Here is a 25,502-nt window from a genome sequence, read left to right on the forward strand (position 1 = left end):
TAGTAAATCTAATTAAAAAGTATTATAGACATTTTTTTTATATGAAGCAAAACTCTAATTTATTTAAAAGTGTTAAGATTATTATTTCTTATCTAAATCAAAATAAGAATTTTAATTAATTTGATAGTTTTAAATCTTCGATGCATTGCTTTGCACGAGCCTATGATGCATTGACGGTGCATTACTTTTCATGAACCTTTAGACTATGAAAAAGTTGTCCTTTATTATTAATTCAGTTCAGAAAATGACAGTTTTTTGTTCAAATTCTCGAACAGTAAAATTAATATTGAAAGCTCATGATTATTAATGAGCCTTTTCTTTAAAATGCAAAAGATTGACTGAAGGTTCATGAGAGTATAACACATTCAGTGTAAATATATTTAATTCATGAATGTTTTTTAACGTGAAAATTGTACACTGTGCTCCATTCGCCATGCATTTTCCCATTTTAATCATGAAAAATTTGACAAATCCATTTGTTAAATTGTTCCTTATTTAACACTATTTTGATTCAAAATTCATATTATACTGTATGTTATATCACATATATCAAAAAAAATTTATTCACATGACTGCTTAGACATATTGACATGTATCTTCTCAGTGTTTTTCACAACTCACATCAAACTCTGAGCCCAGCAATTGTATGGCGGATTTTTCACAGGATTTCAGCTTAGCTTCAGAAAACTCTAACCATTCATCAATTCCGTTGTCTTGAAATTGTTAAAATTTACTGCAAATAAAAGTTAAAAAGAGTTTGAAGTGTCTGCTAGACAGCCATTAGACCATCCCAGCACCATTGACGAGTCTGAGAACGATCATCTACAGCGCCATGACCCGAAAGCCATGGGTGCTGTTAATCAATGATTTTATTAAGTCGAGCGTCTATCGGAAACAACTTTTCTGCTCTATGAAGGTAAGGGTAAAATCTGTGTATACCCCCACCCTCCCAGACCCCACTTATGGGACTATAATGTGGGTCAAGAACAACAGTGTTCTTTTAGCAGATCAATAAGTGGAGGCTCTTTCAAAAGTTTGATTATGTTTACTTTGAGCATTTGGATATGTGCAATGAGGGTCATTTAATTTGTGATAAATTTATTTCAACTGTTCTTCAGGTAGCTGCAATTCTTGAAATTGATTTTGATGCTTCTTGTTTTTTATTCCTTGGTGAATTATGAGTGTAGGATCCATTGATTTTTCTTGTTTTGTATGTCCAAACATATTTGAGTGATTTTCCCACATCGCCAGCGGAAGAGAAGTTGAGCAAAATCACTAGCATAAGTAATGGGCCGAGCTAACGGAATGACATACTTACCTGGACGGGGTCAATGGGTGATCAATAAGATCCATGGCCTAGGTTGGTGACCTTCATTGCACTTTGGAGGGGTGCCCACCTAAGGTCGGCCCAAGTGGTCGAGCCTACGTCATAATTTGTGGTAGAGGGGGCCTGCGTTCGCGCGGCCCCTGCCCAAAACTTAGTCCAAACATTTGACTCATGCTGTTCCAGAGTATTTGTCATTCCGTATTTTGTTTATTCCCTAAGTAATGTGTTATGAAAGCGCCTACTTCGTGGTTGTTGTTGTATTATGTGTTTCAAGAATTTATGCCCAAGTTGTATCAACTGGGCAAATTGGTTTAACATACTGAGTCATTAGAAGTAGGCTGGTGCTTTTTTCCAGTGACAAAGAAATCCCAGTGACTGGGGAATGTGATGTATGTATATTCTCGCGTCCACCTCAGTATCAGGCTAGGTATGATCTTAATAGTTGGGTCCATCATAGTGGGCTTCTGTTGGAAATAGTAGTATATGTGATAAATATGGTAACAACAGAAGTATTTTTGTTTGCAAATTTATAACAACGGTTAAATGTAGGTAAAATTTGATGGAAATTTTATATTTCAGCATTCAATGGCTTATTCGGCAAATTTTATATATTTTCATCCTTGTTTATACAATCCTTTACAGCTTTTATGTATGTTATTGTGCACATGTTAACAAGAAATTCATTAGATTTAATAATTGTACCATGTGGTTCATAGAACTCTTAATGTTGCAATTTATTTTAAACTCTTAATGTTTATGCCTATTTAAATGAACCTTACAATTATCATCAAAAGGAGCCATCTTGCTATTGCTTAGTTTAGTGTGTTGTATATGTTACTAGATATCAAAAGGTTTTGTTCCTTTGTCCATTTCCTTGGAAACAACCTCATGCAGAAACGCACGGTAACAACGCGTATAACAGAGCCTTGTCATCCTGCCCTTCCCCGAACCTTGCACATAGCAGGAGCTTAGTGCACCGGGCTGCCCACCTTTTGTTTTTGGTTGTATGTGGAACCTTTACTGTTCACTCTTCTAAGTAATTTTGCTGTCGAAACTGTGGATTTGGATGTAACAAGAATAATAAGATCAGAAAGATCTGAAGGAGGTCGCATTGCTACCTATCGGTACTATATATCTAGAGCTCGACACTGGAAGTTCCAGCATCAATTTATATATAGTGTTCTTGTGATGCAACACTATAGTTACTTCATAGTTCTTCTTGTATTGAAAGAGAATCAAATACATGCTCTGTTGATTTTTCTTATTTTCCATTTCCAAACATGGTTCTAAAGAGAGCTAATGTCATTTAGAGTGATTTTCCTACATCGCCAGCCGAAGAGAAGCTGAGCAAAAGCTCTAACATAAGTAATGGGCTGAGCTAACTGGGTTACATACTTACCTGGACGGGATCAATGGGTGATCAATAAAACCCATGGCCTAGGTTGGCGACCTCCATTGCACTTTGGAGGGGTGCCTGCCTAAGGTCGGCCCAAGTGGTTGAGCCTACGTTATAATTTGTGGTGGAGGGGGCCTGTGTTCGCGCGGCCCCTGCCCAAATCTTCGTCCAAACTTTGCATCATGAAGTTTCAGAGCATAAATCATTTTATACTCTTCTTTGTCCCCTTCTAAAGGAAGAAAGTCAGTAACTTTTAGGGAGAAGGAATTGGCCTGATTGATATAACAACAAAGCAAAAATGAATTGCAACATAAGCTTTTTGATTGAATAGGCCAAATCTTATATAGGAAAGGATGAATCTTACAATTATCATTAAAAGGTCCCATTTTGCTGCTGCTTCGTTAATAGGAATATAGGATTCAGAAGGCGTTGTTTGTTTGATATTGTTTGTTTTTTCTTATTCATTTTTCTTTTAATAGAGACTTCTGCTAACAGTGGCGGATCTACACTTAAGTTAGGGAGTTTATCCGAACTCCCTTCGGCGAAAAATTATGTTATATATACATGGTTAAAATTATTTTTTATGTATATATATTAGATGTTAAACCCCCTTCGATTAGTTTTTATATTCACTTATGAACTCCCTTAGTGAAAATCCTGGCTCCGCCACTGTCTGCAAGACATTGTCTGTGGAACTATTGTTCACTTACCTAAGTAATTTTGCTATCAGACACTGGTTTTGGATGTAATAAGAATAGAGAGATCTCAAGTACGTCGTGTTGCTTCCTGTTGGTACTGTCTATATAGAGCTTGAGACTTGAAGTTTCAAGATTGATTTACATATAGTGTTCTTGTGATGCAACACTATTGGTTACTTCATAGTTACTCTTGTATTGAATGAGTATCAAATATACGCTCCATTGATTTTTCTTGTTTTGTATCTCCAAACAGAGAGCAAAATGAGAGCTAATGCCATTTTGAGTGATTTTCCCACATCGCCAGCGGAATATAAGTTGAGCAAAATCACTAGCATAAGTAATGGGCTGAGCTAACGGGATTACATACTTACCTGGACGGGGTCAATTGGTGATCAATAAAATCAATGGCCTAGGTTGGTGACCTCCATTGCACTTTGGAGGGGTGCCCACTTAAGGTCGGCCCAAGTGGTCGAGCCTACGTCATAATTTGTGGTAGAGGGGGCCTGCGTTCGCGCGGCCCCTGCCCAAAACTTAGTTGTAATTTTTGGCCCAAGCAAGGATGGAAAGCATCTGGCAACGGAAGGTAATTGTTCTGTTTGTCCTTTTCAACTTACTCTTTTTGAATTGCTTTCTTACTATTTAGAGATATTCTTTTTGAATTGCTTTCTTACTATTTAGAGGTAAATTTATGGAATTTCTATTGCCAAGAATACTAATTATCCCAAAACTTTGTTCAACATCATTTTCTTAGTAGCTCATTTATTAAATAATGGTAGTGAGTGCGAATGTTTGTCCTGAAAATACGCACCCGCTTCACTATGCATTTAGGGGTTTATTGCTTAGTTAAAAACAATTTTTTTGAGCGGAGTGTCTATTAGAATCCACCTCTTTTGTTCCAGGTAGGGGTAAAGTTTTCGGACACCTCCCCAGACCCATTTATGGGACCATACCTGTGTATGTTGTGGTTGGATAAAAAGCAATGTTCTTTTAGCGTATGTGTGGAGTGTGACGCACCGCGTCACTACCCATTAAATTCATCCCGTTTTGGGCATAATTCCGAGCATTTCGGACATATTTCGGAACCCGACGGGGCTCCCTCAACGTCTCGGGACAAGGCCAACGTGGGGGCATCTTTGGGAGGTCAAAATACAAGCTCGGGTCAACATTTATGGGGCTTTGAAGCCTTGACCAGCTGAGCAGTGACTGCTCTACAAAATCAGCATACTAGACAAAGTCCTTTCTAATTGTTCATGGCTTGTATGCCCAAATAGGGTAATGTTGATTAGCATTAATTGTATCCCTTGACTAAGGGGCATTATATATAGCTTGTAAAGGCCCTCTTGGGGAGATCATTCACTTCAAATATTCAAAGAATATAATCTGAAAATTGGCTCTTCGGGCCTCCCAAAACCGAGTGTCTTTCTTACTATTGCCTCGTGAGTTCGTGTGAGTGTTCGAAAGTTCTTGGGACGAATTTAGGGTGGTTTAGGACTGAAGTTTAGCCTCGATATCGTGAGTGTTAAGCTGTCCGCACGTGGCTAAGATTAGGCCCGTGACAGGAGGCCCTTTCAGAAGATTTGGTTAATTGTTTGCAGTTCATATAGATGTTTACTTGAAGCATTTAGATGTGTGTTTGCGTAAACTATGAGGACGTGCAATGATCATTTGTGATATTTTAGCTATAGCACAATGATAAATTTTTATTTCAATAGTAATTCAGATACCTGCAGTTTTGAAATTGATTTTGACGCTTCTTGTATCTCGTTCCTTGATGGATTCTGAATATGAGTTTGTGTTTTACACTGTTTTACTCGTTATACCATCATCAATGCCTCACAGAACTCGACCTATGTCAGCGCTTTCTGTTGTTTTGCAGGACTTAATATTGTTTCAGTCTCAACGATAACTCTTGTCCATTATTCCGTGTGCTTCCATCCTTATTGGGAAAGAAGAGCAGGACGGACGCTTTATTTTTGCTTGTGTAACTAAGACGAAAATTATTCTTCCTTTCAGCATTCAATGTCTTACTCTACTGTTTTATGTACGTTCATCCTTGTTTGTACATTATTTTTCTTGTTTCCTATTTCAAAACAGTGTGCTAAACAAAGCTAATGCCATTTGAAGTGACTTTCCCATATCGCCAACCGAATAGAAGAGGTGCAAAAGCTGTAACATAAGTAATGAGCTGAGATTACTGGATCACATACTTACCTGGACGGGGTCGATGGGCGATCAATAAGACCCATGGCCTAGGTTGGTGACCTCCATTGCACTTTGGAGGGGTGCCAACTTAAGGTCGGCCCAAGTGGTCGAGCCTACGTCATAATTTGTGGTAGAGGGGGCCTGCGTTCGCGCGGTCCCTGCCCAAAACTTAGTACAAACATTTCCCTAATGTCGATAGATTCAGAGGTCCCTGCCCAAAACTTAGTACAAACATTTCCTTAATGTCGATAGATTCAGAGTAAGTTTGTTTCTATAATTTGTTTGCACCCTTTAATTGATGAGAGTTTGTACTACTTTCTTACTATATAAAAGTAAATGGTTAATATAGAAATGGCCTAGCCATAATTTTGAACTCTATTGATATGGGCTGGACTAAAACTAGTTAAACATATGTGGGCGGTGTTAGATTCATCCAGCGATCGAGCTTATATCAGAATTTGTGGCAGGCCTTTGCACTGCCCCTACCAATATTATTCTTGAAGATTATGGTCCATCAGTAAATTGATCCAAGAGTTTGTTGATAAAATTTTGTTAATATTGAGATTTAACTCTCATTTACTAAGAGCAATTAAATTAGCATATTAACAACTAAATGGTTATATAATTTATCATGTAGGAGGAGATTCTGCAACGCGTTAACACAGTTCAGGATGATAGAAAAAGAAATGGTTCGTCCATGTTGTTGCATATCGTGTGCTTTTACTCCATATTTTGTTATTTTTGTGCTTTATTTCAATGGGCGATCAATAGGGTTCATAGCTAGTTTGATAACCTCCATTGCACTTTGGTTGATGCACGCTTTTGCTAGATCCAAGTGGTCGAGCCTATGTCATTATTTGTGGCAATAGGGGCCTGCATCGTGCAGCCCCTACCAATATTAAATCCTGAAGATTTTGGTCAAGTGTTTGTTAGATTTTGTTAATCTGAGATTAATTCACATTTACTAATGATCAATTAGTGTTGGGTTCATAGAAGTGTGAATGAAAAATGGATAAAAAATGGTGGAGAAGAGGAGACACCAATTTGGAAAGTGTACTTCCAAAAATGTGGGAGAAGAGAACTTTGGAGTGTTTATAATGATGAATACTTACTCCACATGACAAGTGAGACAAGAGAACTTTGGCGTTGTTGCTTGATTTGGATTTGAATTTGGATTTGAAAAATGATCGATGAGATTTATATTTTTGGACAAACTTTATTTGACGGAATCTGATTAATACTCCATTTATATGCATGCAGTAACAGATGTAATGTTTACTGAACTGATGCACTGTTTCTTTTCGACTAAACAGATGCAATTCTTCAATGAAGTGATGCACTGTTTCGAACAGGTGCATTGTTTGGTAAAATAGTATACTGCTTCAGCAAAAATTTCATAACCTCGGGTACAATGGAGGGGATTATTTTCTAAGAAAAATTCGTGAATTCGGACGACTTGGCTATTTTCTGTTTCATCTTAATTTCTGCAAAATAAAATACACCTCTTAGAAAGGTCATTTTGATCTTTTGTTGAGGGTATTTGATATACTTTATTGTGTTCTTGTTTATACTTGAATTTAAGTTGAAGTTGGTATTGTAATATACGGATTCTGTGTACCCGAAGTACAAACCAAATAACAATCGTAAGGAAATAAATACTATTACAGAATTTGTATTGCTTATTTTTGAAGATTAAAGTTTTAACTTTCTACTCCGCCTGAACTTAACTAGTGATTTGAAGTCATAAAAACTTCGTCATAAGTTAAAGATCATTCGGTTGACAATTGCAAGTCATAAAAACTTCATTGTTAACTAGAAACAAAGGAATTTTTTTTTTAATTTTTATAAGTAGTACTGAAAATACTAAGTATTTTTTGTCTTGTGGTGACAGAAAAATGACAACTGAAAGTTAAATGATGGATGCGACAACGTCTGTAGGGGCAACTAATATTGCCACATCAAGTCGCACAAATGCTCCGCCAACAATGGCACCGGCGGAGAAGCCCGGAAATTTTTCGGGCATTGACTTCAAGCGGTGGCAGCAAAAGATGTTCTTTTACCTCACCACTTTATGCTGCAACGGTTCACTAGCGAAGACGCTCCTGAGGTACCCGAGGAAACCTCGGACAAAGACCGCTTCGTTATTGTAGAAGCTTGGAAACATTCGAATTTCCTTTGCAGGAATTATATTCTGAGTGGTCTCCAAGACGACCTCTACAATGTTTATAGTGGAACCAAGATATCAAAGGAACTGTGGGGGGCACTTGAACGAAAATATAAGACGGAGGATGAGGAAATTAAGAAATTCCTTGTTGCACGATTCCTGGACTTCAAAATGATAGATAGCAAATCTGTTGTCTCTCAAGTACAAGAGTTGCAAGTCATCATACATGATCTCCTAGCAGAAAGTATATCTTTGAAAAATACCTTAGTTGAACAAATTAAAAATGTTCTTAATATTCACATAAACTGTTTTGTAGGTTTAATTGTGAATGATGCTTTCCAAGTAGCAGCGATAGTTGAGAAGCTACCACCTTTGTGGAAAGACTTCAAAAACTATTTAAAGAATAAACACAAGGAGATGACTGTTGGAGATCTTATTGTCCGACTTCGTATTGAATAGGATAATAATGCGGCCGAAAGAAGGTCAAAGGGGAATTCTACAATTAATGGAGCACATATTGTAGAAGATGACCAAAACAATTTTAAGAAAAGAAAGAAAGCCGAACAAGGAAGAAATCAACCCAAGAAAAAGTTCAAGGAAAAATGCTTCTACTGTGGCAAGATTGTCCACAAGTCCACAGATTGTTATGCCCCAAAGAAAGGTAAGAAGAAGAATCAAGCAGATATGATTGAATCCAACAAAGAATGCGATGATCTGTGTGCTATGTTCTCAGAATGCAACTTGACGGGAAATCCTCGCGAATGGTGGATGGATTCTGGTGCCACCCACCATGTATGTGCCAACAAGGAGTTGTTTTCATCATTTGCTCCGGCTCAAGCAGAAGAAATGATCTACATGACTAACTCCGCTATTGCTAAGGTGGAGAGAACATGAAAAATTTGCTTAAAGATGATTTCCGACAAAGTCTTGACACTGAACAATGTGTTATATGTTTCGGAGTTACGTAGGAACTTAATTTTTGTTTCACTCCTAGATAAGAACGGATTCAAATATGTAAACGTTTCTGGAAAAATTGTAATTAGCAAAGGAGAAATGTATGTAGGAAAAGGCTATCTGACCGAAGGCCTTTATAAGATGAATGTAATGACTGTTGGAATAAATAAAAGTTTGAATTCTTCTTGTTTGCTTGAGTCTTATGATTTATGGCATGAACGTTTAGGCCATGTTAATTACAAAACGTTATGAAAACTGATTAACATAGAAGTTTTGTCAAACTTTGAGTGCAATAAATTAAAGTGTCAAACGTGTGTGGAGTCGAAGTATGCAAAACATCCTTATAAGTCCGTTGAAAGGAATTCCAATCCCTTGGACTTAATACACACTGACATTTGTGATATGAAGTTAACACTATCACGTGGTGGAAATGATGAATGCCTTACTTATAAGTTCTGGTTTACCGCAAAACTTATGGGGGGAGGCTATCCTTATGGCCAGTCGTATACTCAACAGAGTTCCCCATAGTAAGACACAATCAATTCCTATGAAAAATGGAAAGGAAAGAAACCCAACTTGAAATATTTCAAAGTATGGGGGTTTCTAGCGAAGGTTCAAGTTCCTATACCTAAAAGGGTTAAGATAGGACCTAAAATGGTGGACTACGTGTTCATAAGATATGCTAAAAGTAGTAAAGCATGTCGATTTTTGGTTCATAAAGTCGAACATCTGAATATTAATGAAAATACGGTAATTGAATCAGACAAAGCTGAATTCTTTGAAAACATTTACCCGTATAAAATTAGACATGAACAGTCTAGTGGAGGATCTAAAATACCTCGAGATGAACCAAGTGAGAATGTACATAATGAAGAAAATTCAAGACGTATTACACGTCAAAGAACGTCAACTTCGTTTGGATCGGATTTTGTAACATTTCTCTTAGAAAATGAGCCTCAAATATTTAAAGAAGCCATGTCGTCGTCAGACTCATCCTTTTGGAAAGAGACAGTCAATATGAGATAGATTCAATCTTAAGCAACCATACATGGGAATTGGTTGACCTTCCTCCCGAAAATAAACCTTTAGGTTCTAAATGGATCTTCAAAATAAAAATGAAGGCGGATGGTACTATTGACAAATACAAGGCAAGACTTGTAGTAAAAGACTTCAATCTGGAGGAAGGCCTTGATTACTTTGATACATACTCGCCAGTAACAAGGATAACCTCAATTCGAATGTTAATTGCCTTGGCGGTGGTATATGATCTTCAAATTCATCAAATAGATGTGAAGACCGCATTCCTAAATGAAGATTTGGAGGAAGAAATGTACATGGAACAATCTGAGGGTTTTGTGGTTCCAGGAAAAGAAAATAAGGTGTGTAAACTTGTTAAGTCACTTTATGGACTAAAACAAGCACCTAAGTAATGACATGCAAAGTTTGACCAAACCATGTTGGCAAACGGATTCAAGATAAATGAATGTGACAAATTTGTATATATTAAAGACACACCAAATCACCAAGTCATTGTTTGTTTATATGTGGATGATATGTTGATCATCAGCAGAGACATTTATGACATAAATACAACCAAACGAATGCTCGAGAGCAAGTTTGATATGAAAGACCTTGGAGTTGCAGATGTGATCTTAGGTGTAAGAATACATCGAACTCCACAAGGGTTAGCATTATCACAGTATCATTATATCGAAAAAGTACTTGACAAGTTCAAGTATATGAAATTCGGTATTGCCAAGAATCCATTGGATGTGAACTTTGCACTTCAAAAGAATGAAGGTGAAAGTGACTCACAATTAGAGTGCGCAAGAGTATTGGGATGTTTAATGTATATAATGAACTGTACACAACTAGACATAGCATGTGCAATTAGTAAATTGAGTCGGTACACGAGTAATCCCAACAAAACTCATTGGATGGTAATGAAAAGAGTTTTGGGTATCTTAAATACACTCAAAACTATGCTTTGCATTATAATAAATATCCTGCGGTGCTTGAAGGATATAGTGATGCAAATTGGATCACCGGATCGAACGAAGTAAAATACACAAGTGAAAATGTATTTATTATCGGTGGAGGAGCAGTTTCTTGGAAATCATCCAAACAGACTTGTATCGCTCACTCCACAATGGAATCTGAATTTATCGCATTAGATAAAGCCGGTGAAGAAGCAGAATGGCTCCGAAATTTCTTGGAAGATATTTTGTATTGGCCCAAGCCAGTGGCACCAGCATGTATACACTGTGATAGCCAAGCGGCAATAGGTAAGGCAGAGAGCATGATGTACAACGGTAAATCTCATCACATACGATAGAGATATAATACCATTAGGGAACTTCTCTCTAGTGGAATTATCACTATTGACTATGTAAAGTCAAAGGATAGTGTGTCGGATCCACTTACAAAAGGCCTATCTAGAGAAGGAGTGGAAAGAACATCCAAGGAAATGGGTTTAAGGCCTAGGACGAGTCAGCATGACGGTAACTCTACCTAGAAGACTGGAGATCCCAAGAGTTAGGTTCAAGGAGATCAAACAAAGTTGTGTCTGGCAGGTTCAACATTGTCAATTACCCAACCTATTCTCATGATGTAGACAATGTATAGTAAACTAGGATAAGACTTAAGGTGAGAAGTTTTTTAATGATTATCTAAATTTGACAAATTTAACCAAATAGTTTAATCTACAGGATTAAACGTTTAAAAATCACCTATGCGAGGGCGAAGTGGAAGCCGCTTCAAAGAGAATGTTAGTAAAGGCATATTCTCTAAGCTCTCATGAAACCGGGACGTGTTCTTGGCTGAAAAGAACAAAACCATGAGAACCATAAACATTAAAAGGCTGGTTGTGTGACATGTATTATCTAGGTGTACATTAAAGCTCAACGGTTCAAAGATATCAAATCTATCGATTGACCGAGTATATCCGATGCATGTTCACTACGGAAAGTTCAAAGAGAAACCTACTTATCGAGATGCAATCAGTCTTTGCATGATGATCACATACTTATCCGTAAAAATTTTACAAAAAATAGCCATTCCCCATTCATGTGGGGGATTGTTGGGTTCATAGAAGTGTGAATGAAAAATGGAGAAAAAATGGTGGAGAAGAGGAGACACCAATTTGGAAAGCGTACTCCCAAAATTGAAAAGTTCACTAATTCTCCCACGTTGGTGGAAGAAGGAAACTTTGGAGTGTTTATAATGATGAATACTTACTCCACATGATAAGTGAGGCAAGAAATAAGAGATTCCTCGCCCCGTCATCGTCACATGCATTTTCAAAAACATCACACCATTTAAGTAAACCAATGCCACCTTTTCGAAGAAGCATCTGCTAGGCTATATAAACCTGCATTTTCAAAAACATCACACCATTTAAGTAAACCAATGCCACCTTTTCGAAGAGGCATCTGCTAGGCTATATAAACCTGCTTACGAAATTTTCAGATTAAAAACTCTCTTTTTGTCTCAAAAATATTTGTGTGATCACTCAAAATGTTCTGTGAGTTCGAAGATATTCCAACAGTTTGAGGTACCGCTACTGTTGATCTGTTAGCCATTTTATCCTGCGAGGAAAAATTCCACAATCTCGGGTACAGTGAGGGGATTATTTCCTTAAGGAAAATCCGTGAATTCGGATGACTTGACTATTTTCTGTTTCATCTTAATTTTTGCAAAATAAAATACATCTCTTGGAAAGGTCCTTTTGATCTTGTGTTGAGGGTATTTGATATACTTCATTGTTTTCTTGTTTATACTTGAACTCAAATTGAAGTTGGTGTTGTAATATAAACGAAATAACAATTAGTATTTTAACGACTTTATGGAGTATAATTTATCATCTAGGAGGAGATTCTGCAATACGTTAACATAGTTTAAGATGATAGAAAAAAGAAATGGTTCGCCCATGTTGTTACATATGTTATGCTTTTACTCCATATTTTGTTGTTTTCGTGCTATTTCGCACTTTGTATCTTTATCCTTGTAGAATTAACAGAAACCAGCTTCACTATTACATTGTACGTTTCTTGGTTAGTGCAAAACGATTTTTTTGAGCCGAGGATCTAATTAGAAACAAACACTTTACTCCAGACCCACTTATGGGACTATACCTGAGTGTTGTGGTTGGATAGCCAGCATGTGTGTGGAGGCCCTTTCAACAGATTAGGTTACATCTGCAGTTCATATAGCTGTTTACTCGGAGCATTTGGATTTATGTTTGTGTAAACTATGAGCACCTACAATGATCATATGTGATGTTTTAACTAGAGCACATTGATAAATTTTTATTTCAACAGTTAGTTTTGAAATTGATTTTGATGCTTCTTGTATTTTGTTCCTTGATGGATTCTGATTATGAACTTGTGTTTTACACTGTTTGAAGTCGTTATAGCCATCATCAATGCGCAGAACTTGACCTATTTCAGCTCTTTCTGTTGTTTGCCGGACTTAATATTGTTTTTTAATCTCAATGATAGCTCCTGTCTATGATTTTGTGTGCTTCCATCCTTATTGGGAAAGAAGAACAGGACGGACATTTTATTTTGCTTGTGTAACTAAGACGAAAATTATTCTTCCTTTCTGCATTCAGTGTCTTACTCCACAGTTTTATGTATGTTCATCCTTGTTTGTAAATTATTTTTCTCGTCTTCTATTTCCAAACAGAGTGCTAAACAAAGCTAATGTCATTTGGAGTGATTTTCCAACATCATTAACCGAAAAGAAGAGGAGCAAAAGCTCTAGCATAAGTAATGAGTTGCGGTAGCTGTGATACATACTTACCTGGACGGGGTCAATGGATGATCAATAAGACCCATGGCCTAGGTTGGAGACCTCCATCGCACTTTGGAGGGGTGCCTACCTAAGGTCGGTCCAAGTGGTTGAGCCTACGTCATAATTTGTGGTAGAGGGGGCTTGCGTTCGCGCAGCCCCTGCCCAAAGCTTAGTTCAAACAGTTTGCTTGTTAAATTTCCGAATAAGTTTCTATAATTTGTTTGTACCCATTAAATGCTCGACTTTGTATTACTTTCTTACTTACATAAAAGTAACTAGTTAATGTAGATATTGCCTGCTTTGTTTATTCCATAATTTTGTACTCAATTTATATATGGGCTGGGCTAAGTAGTTAATATACTTTGGTGGGGTTAATGGTGTCTAGGTCTAGGTTGGTGATCTCTAATGCTATTTCGCATTTTGTTTTTTATCCTTGTAGAATTTATAGAAACCAGCTTCACTATTACATTGGACGTTTCTTGGTAACTGCAAAACGATTTTCTTGAGCTGAGGGTCTAATTAGAAACAACCTTTTTACTCCAGTTGAAGTAAAGTTTGCGTACACCTCACCCTCCCCAGACCCACTTATGGGACTATACCTGTGTGTTGCTGTGGTTGGATGGTCATAGTGTTCTTTCAGCATATGTGTGGAGGCCCTTTCAACATGAGTATTTGGTTGTCTGCAGTTCATATAGATGTTTACTTGGAGCATTTGGATGTATGTTTGCGTAAACTGTGAGGACCTACAACGATCATTTGTAATGTTTTAGCTAAAGCACAATGATAAATTTTTATTTCACAGTAATTCAGATATTTTGAAATTGATTTTGATGCTTCTTGTATGTTGTTCCTTGATGGATTCTGAATATGAGCTTCCATCATCAATGCCTCACAGAGCTCGACCTATGTCAGCTCTTTCTGTTGTTTGCCGGACTAAATATAGTTTTCTTATCTCAACGATAACTCCTCCCTATGATTTCGTGTGCTTCCATCATTACTCTTTTGAGGCCTGCCTCCCTAACGTAGATCCAAGTGGTTGATCCTACATCACAAGTTTTGTGGCAGGGGGGCCTTTGTGCCTCCCCTACCAATATTAATCCTGAAGAGTTTGGTCCATCAATAAATAAATTGGCGCAAATGTTTGTTGGTAAGATTTTGTAAATATAAGTCATTTACTAATGTGCAATTAGTATGCTAACGACTTAATGGGTATATATTCTGATATCTTTTTCTCATTTTTGGTGCAAAAGATACTGCATCCCATTCATAACATAGTATAATAGGCCTACTACAAGGACGAGGTGGTGCGGAAACACCAGCAGATTAGTGTTATGATACATTGGTTAGTAGTACTAGGAACTATCGTAAGAGGACTCGTTACTGAGTCACTATAAAAGGGGGAATCTCGAAAGCATCAGAGTTAGCTATAACATCTAGGCCTAGTGCTTTGAGACTTATCCTTCAGGTAAAAATACACTGAAAATTTGACACAATGACTCCTTGCAAAACATATTACTGATAATGAGGAATCATTGGAAGAAATTGAGAAAAAAAAACTATAGTAGCAGCTTATGGAGCCTTTGTATATCTTTATTTATTTATTAAATTAGATTTGTTCGCCTTGTGGGCCATTTTATTGATCACATGAGCTCAGGCAGATTGTGGTTCAAAGGGGTGAAGCTAAAGGAGAAGATTTAAGGCAAAGAAAGCATATCCTAAGACAACTACCAATGAGCTAGAATGGCAAAACAGATGGAGACAATGTTCAACTATATAAAGGACATCCAATAGATCCTAGAAAAATTGATAAAAGTATCAAGAGATTTTGGAGCGATTGAATGAAGAAGACAAGGTGAAAAATTGGATTTCTATCAAGCTACATTTCTTTGAAGATTTCGCACTTTCAAAGAAACATGGGTCTACAGTACAATCTTGCTTATTTTCATTTTTTACAACATAAGGTATTGTCATCATTGGCAGGGGCTAACTAGCATATAATGAGGGGGCGGGGGGTTTCATTAACCCCATTCAAAGAATATTACACTATTTTTATATGATTAAAATTATTTTTTATGTATATATAGTAGATGTTGAACCTCCTTCGGCTAGTTAGTGTGTGCACTTTTGAACCCTTCAATGAAAATTTTGGCTCTGCCACTGATCATGGGCGAATCTATATGCAATATTTTGATGCTTTGACACCTGTTAAATTCGCTACAAAATATGTATATTTATATAAAAATGTGTAAAAATTGATATAAGATTTAGAAAAACACCTTGAAAACCAAGGAACATAGCTGGATGCTTTCATTTGGGCATTAATATGTGTGTTCGAACCTCTTGGACACTCAGAACTTGGATTTGCCACTAGTAATCTTTTATATTATCATAAAATATGCTACAAACTCTAAACTCTAAGATGATTATAAAATATTTGGTTCTTTCCACTTCTTATTTTTTACATGCATTTAATTAGTAAAGTATTTCTTACGCTTCAATTGAATTAGTAAGATAAAAGTATAATTCCCTTGCTAGTACTTTTTCTTTTGAGTTTGGATTAATTATTGAAAAACTACCCTAGACACCTCACCTGTATGTGCATATTCTAACTACTCCAAATAGAAAATCAACTTTCTCTTCTCTGCTCCCAAATTATTATCAACCTCTTATAGCACAATGATATCAATTGTTTTCTTCTCTTTCCTTACCTGTGCATTAGGAAAAAATGGCCATAATTGCAAATTTTATTCCTACTCAAAAATTAATGAAGATAGTTCGATCTTGAAAATTAAAAGAAAAAAAAAGAAAGAACCTACTGTGCCAATCATAAAAAAAGACAGTTTGATGTACTAAATTTTCGTAATGCGCAGGATTTGAGTAAGGATCCAACCACAAAGGTCTATTCTGCACAATCTTACGTTACATTTCTGTCAGATACTGTTCAAGGCTTGAATCTATGACCTCTTGATCACGTGACAATAACTTTATCAGTTAAAAGTGACTCCCTTCAAAGACTGAGGAGATTGGATCCCTCATAAGGTACTGTACCAACCATGTGCCAATAAATTTATGTTTTCCCTTTGAAGTCAATGTACAACAACATGTATGTATCTCACAGTATCACCTAATATGCCAACTAATCCAAATTAAAAACCTAAATCCTTGTTAAGCAAAAGTATTATATTGTAGTACACCAACAAATTTACCTGCCATAGATCTTTACCAAACTATGATAATTGTGTCTTGCACTATCAGTAACATCATTAGCTTTCTTGTCTCTATCAATACCCTGTCTTCAATTTCAAGTGAAAACAATAGAGTAGTAATATTCCCTCTTTATGATAAAATAAAATAGCACTCATTTGGCACTTCTTTTTCTTTAATAGGTGCTACTCTGTTAAGAGTTGTTCTGAGATCTCCATTCATACATATTTCATCCTAATTTATATAGCACTTGCAAGTCCCCAAGCCTAAAATCATTGAAATCACCTAACCCACTATTTCCCCACTTTCCAAATAAAAGAGAAAATGAGATCCAAAAGCCAAAGCCCTATCAATGTTAAACTCATTCTCATTGGTTTTTTCTTAGTTTTTCTTCTCTTTTTGGTACTTAGATCAACTTTTTCACCCTCTCCTCCTCAACAAACTCAATCTCTTGATCACTCAGTAGCTGTTTCAAACTCATCATCTGAAGATCAAGAAACTGAAGATCATCATCAGCCCTCTTCATCTTCTTCTGTAGATTGTCCATCAACACAAACTTGCAACAAGATATCCCCATCACTAGCAAATGCTCTAGTTCACTATGCAACTTCAAATGTGACTCCACAACAAACACTCAAAGAAATCTCAGTTTCCTTGAGAGTTCTTGAGAAGAAATCCCCATGCAATTTCTTGGTGTTTGGGTTAGGCCATGATAGCTTAATGTGGACAGGTCTTAACCATGGTGGAAGAACAGTTTTTCTTGAAGAAGACAAATCATGGATAGAGCAAATACAAAGCCAATTACCAAGTTTGGAATCCTACCATGTTATATATGACACAAGAATAACTCAAGCTGATGAACTCATGGAAACTGGAATGAGCAATCAAGATTGCAAGCAAGTGATAGATCCAGGATTCTCTAAATGTCAACTTGCTCTAAAGGGGTTGCCTCAACAAGTGTTGGATATTGATTGGGATTTGATAATGGTAGATGCACCAACTGGTTGGCATGATGGAGCACCAGGAAGGATGAGTGCAATTTACACTGCTGGATTGATTGCTAGGAACAAAGAAGAAGGAGAAACTCATGTGTTTGTTCATGATGTTGATAGAGTTGTGGAAGATCAATTTTCAAAGGCCTTTCTTTGTGAAGGCTATTTGGTAGAGCAAGAAGGGAGGATTAGACACTTCAATATTCCTAGCCATAAGGCAGCTTTGGCTAGACCTTTTTGTCCATAAACAACTTTTTCCAGCATAATTTCTCTCAAAATAATTTTTGGTTCACCTTGTCTATGTTGGTAGGACACTTCAAAAAAGTCAGCCGGTGTGCGCCAAATTCTTTAAAAGTCATATATTTTAGTAAAGAGTCCATGCAATTTAGCACTTGTTGCTTGTCACATGCATTTTTATTCTAGATCTTGTCAATTCGATGTTGTACATTATGGAGTATGTTAATGGGTACCATTATTTTCTTTGATATAAAAAATAATAGTATTGGCCTTGATTTGAAGCTAAACTTCAATAATTATCTAGTACATTGGTCCACGCATTCCTTTTAGATAGGAAAAAGAGGGAAGTTAAAAATATCTCTTAACTATTTGAAATATGACCACTTTTATTACTACTAAAAAAAAAAGGGCTAAAATCTACCTAAAAAACAGAGGTTGAAATTTTTATTTTTTATTTTTAAAAAATTGGGTAAAATCCAAACAAACCTCCGAGGTCTATTTTTCTAGCATTGAGAAAATGCAAACCTATTTCGACCTAAATATCTTTTCATTTGAAATACGTACTATTGTTCGTTGCGAAGTGATTGAATTATGCACACTGATCAAAGTACATAGACTTATGACTAGTCTATCAAAGAAAACAAAGGATCATTAATTAATATGTCACACAACTTTCCAACCTTAACTGAAACTGAGATTGCAGTAGTAAATGTTTGCTAGCTGACCTCTTTCTAACGTTTTTAAGTTGTCTCATTTATGAAATTAAAAGTATTTTATTATATTTTAAAATGATATTATTATCGTTAAATTACTATATAAAGTGTATATATTTAAATTTATATTTTTAAAGCATAATTAGTAAAGTTAATTTGATAAAAAAAATTCTTAATAAATATTTTTTATGAGTAATGTTAAGGGTAAATTATTTTGAAATGAATGGAGTAGTTGCTTAACTTTGTACAAATTCATAAAGCAAAAGGTCAAATTTAACCATCTACTTTAAAAAATTGGTTAAATATATCCTTATTAAATTTATCCCGGTTATCATAATTTGAGACCAAATTTATCCTCAATATCAAAAATTTTTTCATTTTTATTCTTCTTTTAACAAAAAAGCCTAAATGAATGTTAAATGCCTTTTTTTTAAAAAAATAAAACATACCCAATCTAACTCGACCCGACCTAAAAAAAAACACAAACAAATATACTCTTCCTTCAGTTCTGTTGGTCGAATTTTTCCAACGAAAAATACATTTCTCTCTCAACGTGTAGCGCTAGAAAGTCTAGTTCGTCAAACAATTACCTTTAATTTTGTTCATTTCAGCTCCAACAGTCCCCGTTATTCAATCAATGTTAATTAATTGAGGTCGTTAAATAGAAGTGTATACTTCAGTTGGGTATGTTTGTTGGAAAAATTCAACCAACAAAACTAAGGGAGGGATAATTTTTGTTTATTCTTTTATTGTGGGTTGGGTCGAGTTACATTAGGGTGCATTTTATTTTAAAAAAATGAGATATTTAACGTTGATTTGGACTTTTCTATTAAAAAGAAGGGAGGGCACAGGTGAAGTATAACACCAAAGTATAACAAGGAAGATAAATTTTGTCGGCAAAGTATGACTAAGGGTACATGTAGCTTTGTTAACTGAAGCAAACATACCTTTGTTGTTTATTTGAAATGGCCAAATCGGTTTGACTACTTCCAACTTCTTTTCTAATATGATGATTCTTAATACACAGACGGGCTAGAACTTAAATACTTCTGGTTGGGTTGTGAGTTGAGGAAAGTAAATTTTGAAATGTATATTCTAACTATTTTTACACTATCTTTATAAGTACATAAATATGATTTGACCTGGGACGCCAGATTAATTTTGCCAATCCTGTTTATCCATGGTTCAATCTGCCTCTAGGGGCAGAGTTACATATAATGAATCCTTCGAAAAATGATACTGCGAGAATAGGATAAAAGTAAATTCTAACCTCTTAACTTGAGGAAAGCATGTGAAGAGAGGCTATAAACATACTGATACTATATTAGTGATACTATATACTAAGCATTTTATGCCTTTCTCTTTGCATCCCTGAGCTGACAACACGAGAAGTACTTCTAATACTCTCGAATGTTCATGAACTGAGTCTATCCAGGTGAGCTGCACTCGCGTCACAACTGCTTGGAAGGACCGACAATGAGATCAACAACTTGTGGTATACGCACCTGCAGCAAGAAGCGCCTTCTTTCCATGGGCATTGAATCATCACTTGCACCTATGGTGCTAGTGCAGGAGCCGCGTGCATCACCTTCAGCCCCTCATAGTGGTACGAAGGGAGAGCGCTAAGCTCCAAGCTGGCGCTCGTCTTTCTAAGGAATCGCGTCTTGTGACACCATCGATCATCAATATGAAAGTCTGATTCTGAAAGCGTGGAATTCAGAAACAGGAGAAGCATTTAGGAAGTTGAAAGAAGTAGACAAGAGGACTACATGCTTTTAAATGTCGTCATCTGCAAAATACAGATCAATTTCAGGCATCACAACAGAAATAAACGTTGCATTCTCTTCTTTTTCCAATAACTGATAACTACTCTAGTATATATATTTCTAAAAGAATGCATATGCAACATGAGTTAATATCCTAGCAGTTACTTAAAAGGAGCTAAAATGAAGAGATATTAGTGCTTATCTAATTGTTTCTATCTAGTACCAAGTGGATATCAATTTGCAACATTTTCTTGTTTACTTTATGAATAGTGATCGCAATTATTCTAACTACTGTTTGTTATCATGTATGATAGATAATAGGAAATGGACAAAGTCGTAGGGTAAAGCAAATAAACATGATTTGTGGACATAATTTATCGTTGAGCTGATACTATTGAGGCATTGAAAAATGTTGCACTAACATAATTAATTATACAAGCAACATGGGCTAAAGTTTAAAAAGAAAAAGCAAAGGTCATATCTAATTGACACAGACATAATTTATATAGCTAGAAACTGCAGCCGCCACGCGGAGCCAAAATATTTGACTTTACAAATTCAAAATTTTAGGGTAGCAATATCACAAGTTAGTAATTGAGTTGTAAATAGTAGTAAATTTCTTAACATAAATACAATGTTTGAACTAAAGCTCGTGGATCTCTAGTTTCTCGGGTCTTCATGCCAAAAAGATTTTTTATCCAAACTATTTTATCAAATATCCACAAGTTTTAAATTCTTTGCCAAATACCTACTTAATTCCACCTCACCACCAACTTTTTCAACTTAACAATTTCAGCCTCAACCTTTATAATAATTCACTTTAACCAAATACTTTCAACTTAATAAATTCACCCATAAGTTTCTAATAATACACTTTAACCCACTCCATCATCCACCACTATATATATAAATATAATATCTAGGTTTTCAAAAATATTAAAAAAGATAATTTCAAAAATTAAAAATAGAAAGTGGTTATTTTTCCCATCAAAAAGCTCCGATTCCGGCCACTTTTTCAGCGTTATTTTTCGACGATCAGCTGTAAATTAATCCACAAACATCATAAGCTTGTCCATTGCATTCATTGTTACCCCATTTGTTTCCTATCTTCTCAAACACACTTTCCACCATTGTTAAAAGTTTTAAATCACTCACATTACTCAAAACCACTTTAGAAAGTGCATTACAGCAGCTTAGGCGACTCCAAGTTCATTTCTTTATTCCATAAACCCAACAATCATTGATTACAAACAATATTTGCAATTTCAAGTATTTGTACGGAAATCTACACAGTCATCGACCCGTCCTCGCCAGTCATCGACCGTGCATACAACACGACATAGACCATAAACATAATCTACCATCGACCGAAGCTTAATTCTAGGATGTCTATTGCAGAATTTGTTCTGGTTTCTGGTGATTTCATGGGAGAATGGGTGGAGACTTTGAAATGTTAGAAATAGAGATCATTTACCAAGGTGACAATTCCCATTCCTGTTAGCCGTAATAGTTCGTGCGACAAATTTGTTACAAGCATAATGCAGAGCGGGGATCTAGATTGCGCGCCGAGCGACGTGGTGATTAGTTATGTAATGCATTCGAGGGAAAAGGTGAATCCTACGATCATAAATAGCGATGTACATGTGCTGACGTACATAATGGATGCTGATGCAGATCGCTTTAGTCCAATTTTAAGGATAAATATGGTTGAGAGGTCCTTTGAAGGACCGCTGAATTCATCAGCACCCCCACCGCGGCGCCCGACAGTCGACGATGATTTGATCGATGACGATTTGAATGATTACGAGAACGATGTCGATGATACAATTAATATGAAAGATTATTCTATGCATATGGAAGACTTTTCATCGGACTCGCAAAATGATGAAGAAGACCGTGAAAAGGAATCACAAGCAGGACACACCTTCACCGATGGAACCAATTTCTGTTGTGGTCAAACATTCACCGATAAAAAATAGCTGAAAATGCAACTAGACGCAGCAGCGATGAGGTAGTCTTTTGATTATTATATGGAGAAGAGTTGCACGAAATTAATGAAGGCGCAATGCTTATCTCGTGGTTGTGACTGGCTGTTGCGGGCAAAAAAGTACGACACCTCGGACAGATTTCGCATATACAAGTATGTCGGAATGCACACGTGCGGTGTTGAAAACGCCACCCGCAGGCATAAAAACGTCTCATCCGAATTGATTGCTTCAGTATGCGTAAATCATTTTCGGGATGGTAAGGGTCCAAGCATAAGAGAAATTCAAAGAATTGTATTTAAGGAGTTGCGTTGCAATGCAAGCTATTGGAAGTGTTGGAAAGGAAGTGTAATTGCGAAGAACATCATTCGCGAGACACCGAAGCACGAATATGCTTGCTTGTCGGCTTTTTCCCACATGGTGGAGTTATTGAATCCCGGGTCTTCTTACTCTATCATGGTAAACCGGATGGATGGATCGTTCGTTTACTACTTCTTAGCATTCGGAGCTTGCATACGAAGATATGACCACATGAGAAAGGTAATTGCCGTCGATGGCACACATTTGTATGGCAAGTACGGGGGCGTTTTGCTGAGCGCCGTTGCACAGGACACCAAAAATCATATATTTCCGATTTCCTTGTCGTCGATAAAGAGAACGATGCTTCTTGGACTTTCTTCTTCCAGAAGCTGAAGTCTATCATAGAAGATGAACCAGATCTATGCGTCATCTCCGACAGGCACATTAGCATCGCCAATGCCTTCTCCCATGTATACAGTCGTGCACATCACGGACTTTGCATGAGGCACCTTGCTGAAAATCTTTACGTAAATCAACACTGCGGAGAACATCTTTATCTATTCTACTCCGCGGCAAAGGCTTATTCCTTTGATGAGTTTAGCGATAATTTTGTGAAATTGAAGAGTAAATACCCCGAGGCAGCTCATGTCCTTGAAAATGTGCTTGGTTTTGAAAAATAGAGTAGAGCACACTTTTCGAGCAATAGGTAAAACGTGATGACCACAAACATTGCCGAGTCGCTCAACTCGATTTTGATGGATGAACGGTAGTACCCCGTGTCGTACATATTCAATTCAATTGCTAAAAAAATGGTGAAAAGTTTAAGGAGCGGCATGCATTTGTCGGTGGTAAAGAGAACATATTTTTGCCTTCTGCGGAAAGGATCCTAAGGGATAACAAGAGTGCGAGCCATTCCTTGTATGTGGGTAATCCAAACGGGGTTCTCGATGAGTACGGTGTTCGGCAACGGCGTTACTGCCAAGGTCAATCTCTTAGAGAAGAGCTGTTCTTGTCCAAAATTTAACTTGGTGAAAATGCCGTGCGAACATGCGATGGTAGCTTTGCAAGCAAAGTACGGCGATGGCAAAAATTATGGTAACTCCATCTACGACTATTCTTCGCCAATTTATAAAGCTGAAAGTTACCTCCTCGCATACTCGGAAGCAATTAACGTGGTCCCTCCGGAGGCTGAATGGACCGTGCCACAGGAATTGATAGACACCAAAATTTCTCCACCCCCGTACGATCCCAAACTCGGAAGGAAGAAAGTCAAAAGCACTAAGGGCGTCGGTGAGACATTCAAGTCCAAAAGGATGAATAGGTGTTCAATATGCAAGAAATCCGAACACAAGAGAACCACGTGTAGAATGGGCATCAAATCATAAATAGGTTTTTTTATAGCTTCAATTGTAAAGCTACTATTTTGGGGGATGAATGTGCATTTCTGTAGATTTTAATGTTCAATTATTATCGACCTAAAGCTTTGTCTACGATAGACTATCTATAGTCTACGGTATATACAATATATGGTCTATAAAATATTATGTATTGATTATATTATTGCTGATCTAACACGTTATGTTGGTCATTTTACCGGTTTATCTCTCCAATCGATGCAATGAATCATTATTTCCCTTGTTTCCCGTTCCCATTTATTAAAAAGCTGCACAAAACGTCTCTTCACAAGGAAAACAAGCTGCTATACGCATACGAAACATTTTCTCTTGTCAGACACGTCGACCTACCATTGGGTGGATATATGAACGGACGCAATCTATAGGTCTATAAGTATAGGCCCTCTTTCTACGCAACCCTTCAGTTTTTCCTAAACTAAAAATATCAAAAATCGTCTCCTCTTCTTCTTCTTCTTCTTCTTCTTCTTCTTCTTCTTCACCCAAATAAAAAAAATACCTCCAATAAGGATACCCTTGCGCCCCATTAGACGTGTTCCTCCGAGGCACTACGACCTCTTCCTCCTAAGGAATGATTTGAACCGGCTTTTCTACGGGCTGGGTCAAGACCGAATCTACCTGGAGCGGGAGCTCCATCGAATTGCTCGTTTCTTAAGGGCAATTCTGGAAAGGCTCGGAATGGAAGGCCCTGACTGCATCACCCCCCCACCATCCCCAAAATTTAGTTTAAATGTTTTATTTTAGTATATGTTTTTAAGTTTTTTTGATTTGTTCATTGCTGAAGAAGCTTTCTTAGTAGAATCTTGTTAGAAGAAAACTTCTTCCATTTTCCCCTTTTTGATGTAAATTTTATTATGTAATGCAATGAATAATTTTAATACAACTATGTTTCAGTTTCTTTTAACACTGTGTGTTTGCCATCTTTGTTCTGATCCCTTATTTGTAAACTCGAATCAAATATGTCTGCCTTTTCAAGTTATAGTATTGTGACTTGACTAATTTCCTGAAGAGTAAAATCTAATGTTTAAATTTTATACAAAGTATTTCATTGACTGTACATATTAGTCGATCATAGACTACATGAATCGATGGATCATCGGGTAAATTAAAACAAATAATAACAGATTTTCAAAAAATAATTTAATTTTAAAAGATTTAAATAGCTTATCACATGTTATGTGGATGGTGGAAGAAAATAATTAAATTAAAAATGATTTAAATAGATAATCACATGTTTTGGAAATTATGAAAGACAATTATTAAATTAAAAAAAATTTAAATAAATAATAGTAACATGTATTTTGGGCTGGTGGAAGAAAATAATTAAATATAATATGATTTAAATGGATAATCACATG

General features: G+C 36.4%; 1 protein-coding gene, 1 long non-coding RNA gene and 6 other non-coding genes across 13 annotated transcripts; all 8 read left to right on the forward strand.

The window, feature by feature from the left end:
• The first annotated feature begins 591 nt into the window (after positions 1-591).
• Positions 592-7,531, forward strand: LOC124885126. Of its 6 annotated transcripts, none has more exons than XR_007045419.1 (4): positions 3,775-4,004; positions 5,298-5,462; positions 6,261-6,312; positions 7,515-7,529. It is a non-coding gene; the product is annotated as an uncharacterized LOC124885126 (long non-coding RNA). The 6 variants fall into 6 exon arrangements; XR_007045417.1 differs by lacking the exon at positions 7,515-7,529 and adding an exon at positions 6,937-7,289; XR_007045421.1 differs by lacking the exon at positions 6,261-6,312 and having other exon boundaries at positions 7,515-7,531.
• On the forward strand, positions 1,311-1,471 carry LOC124888217. Its single transcript, XR_007046349.1, has one exon. It is a non-coding gene; the product is annotated as a U1 spliceosomal RNA (small nuclear RNA).
• Positions 2,719-2,879, forward strand: LOC124888306. The gene has a single exon (XR_007046434.1). It is a non-coding gene; the product is annotated as a U1 spliceosomal RNA (small nuclear RNA).
• Positions 3,785-3,945, forward strand: LOC107843620. Its single transcript, XR_001666469.2, has one exon. It is a non-coding gene; the product is annotated as a U1 spliceosomal RNA (small nuclear RNA).
• On the forward strand, positions 5,625-5,785 carry LOC124888239. Its single transcript, XR_007046370.1, has one exon. It is a non-coding gene; the product is annotated as a U1 spliceosomal RNA (small nuclear RNA).
• On the forward strand, positions 6,359-6,516 carry LOC124888397. The gene has a single exon (XR_007046519.1). It is a non-coding gene; the product is annotated as a U1 spliceosomal RNA (small nuclear RNA).
• Positions 7,532-13,536: 6,005 nt separating the features above from the next.
• LOC124888272 lies at positions 13,537-13,697 on the forward strand. Its single transcript, XR_007046402.1, has one exon. It is a non-coding gene; the product is annotated as a U1 spliceosomal RNA (small nuclear RNA).
• Positions 13,698-16,568: 2,871 nt separating this feature from the next.
• On the forward strand, positions 16,569-18,255 carry LOC107843621 (glucuronoxylan 4-O-methyltransferase 3). The gene has a single exon (XM_016687953.2). It carries the CDS (start codon positions 17,064-17,066, stop codon positions 17,976-17,978), a length of 915 nt encoding a protein of 304 aa, XP_016543439.1. The 5' UTR covers positions 16,569-17,063; the 3' UTR covers positions 17,979-18,255.
• Positions 18,256-25,502: the final 7,247 nt, after the last annotated feature.

The sequence above is a fragment of the Capsicum annuum genome, chromosome 10 (assembly GCF_002878395.1).
Source record: "Capsicum annuum cultivar UCD-10X-F1 chromosome 10, UCD10Xv1.1, whole genome shotgun sequence".
In the NCBI taxonomy this organism is placed as follows: Eukaryota; Viridiplantae; Streptophyta; class Magnoliopsida; order Solanales; family Solanaceae; genus Capsicum; species Capsicum annuum.

What these genes read in the sequence shown, in the direction of transcription:
- LOC107843621 (XM_016687953.2), top strand. Translation starts at nt 17,064, where the DNA reads ATGAGATCCAAAAGCCAAAGCCCTATCAATGTTAAACTCATTCTCATT.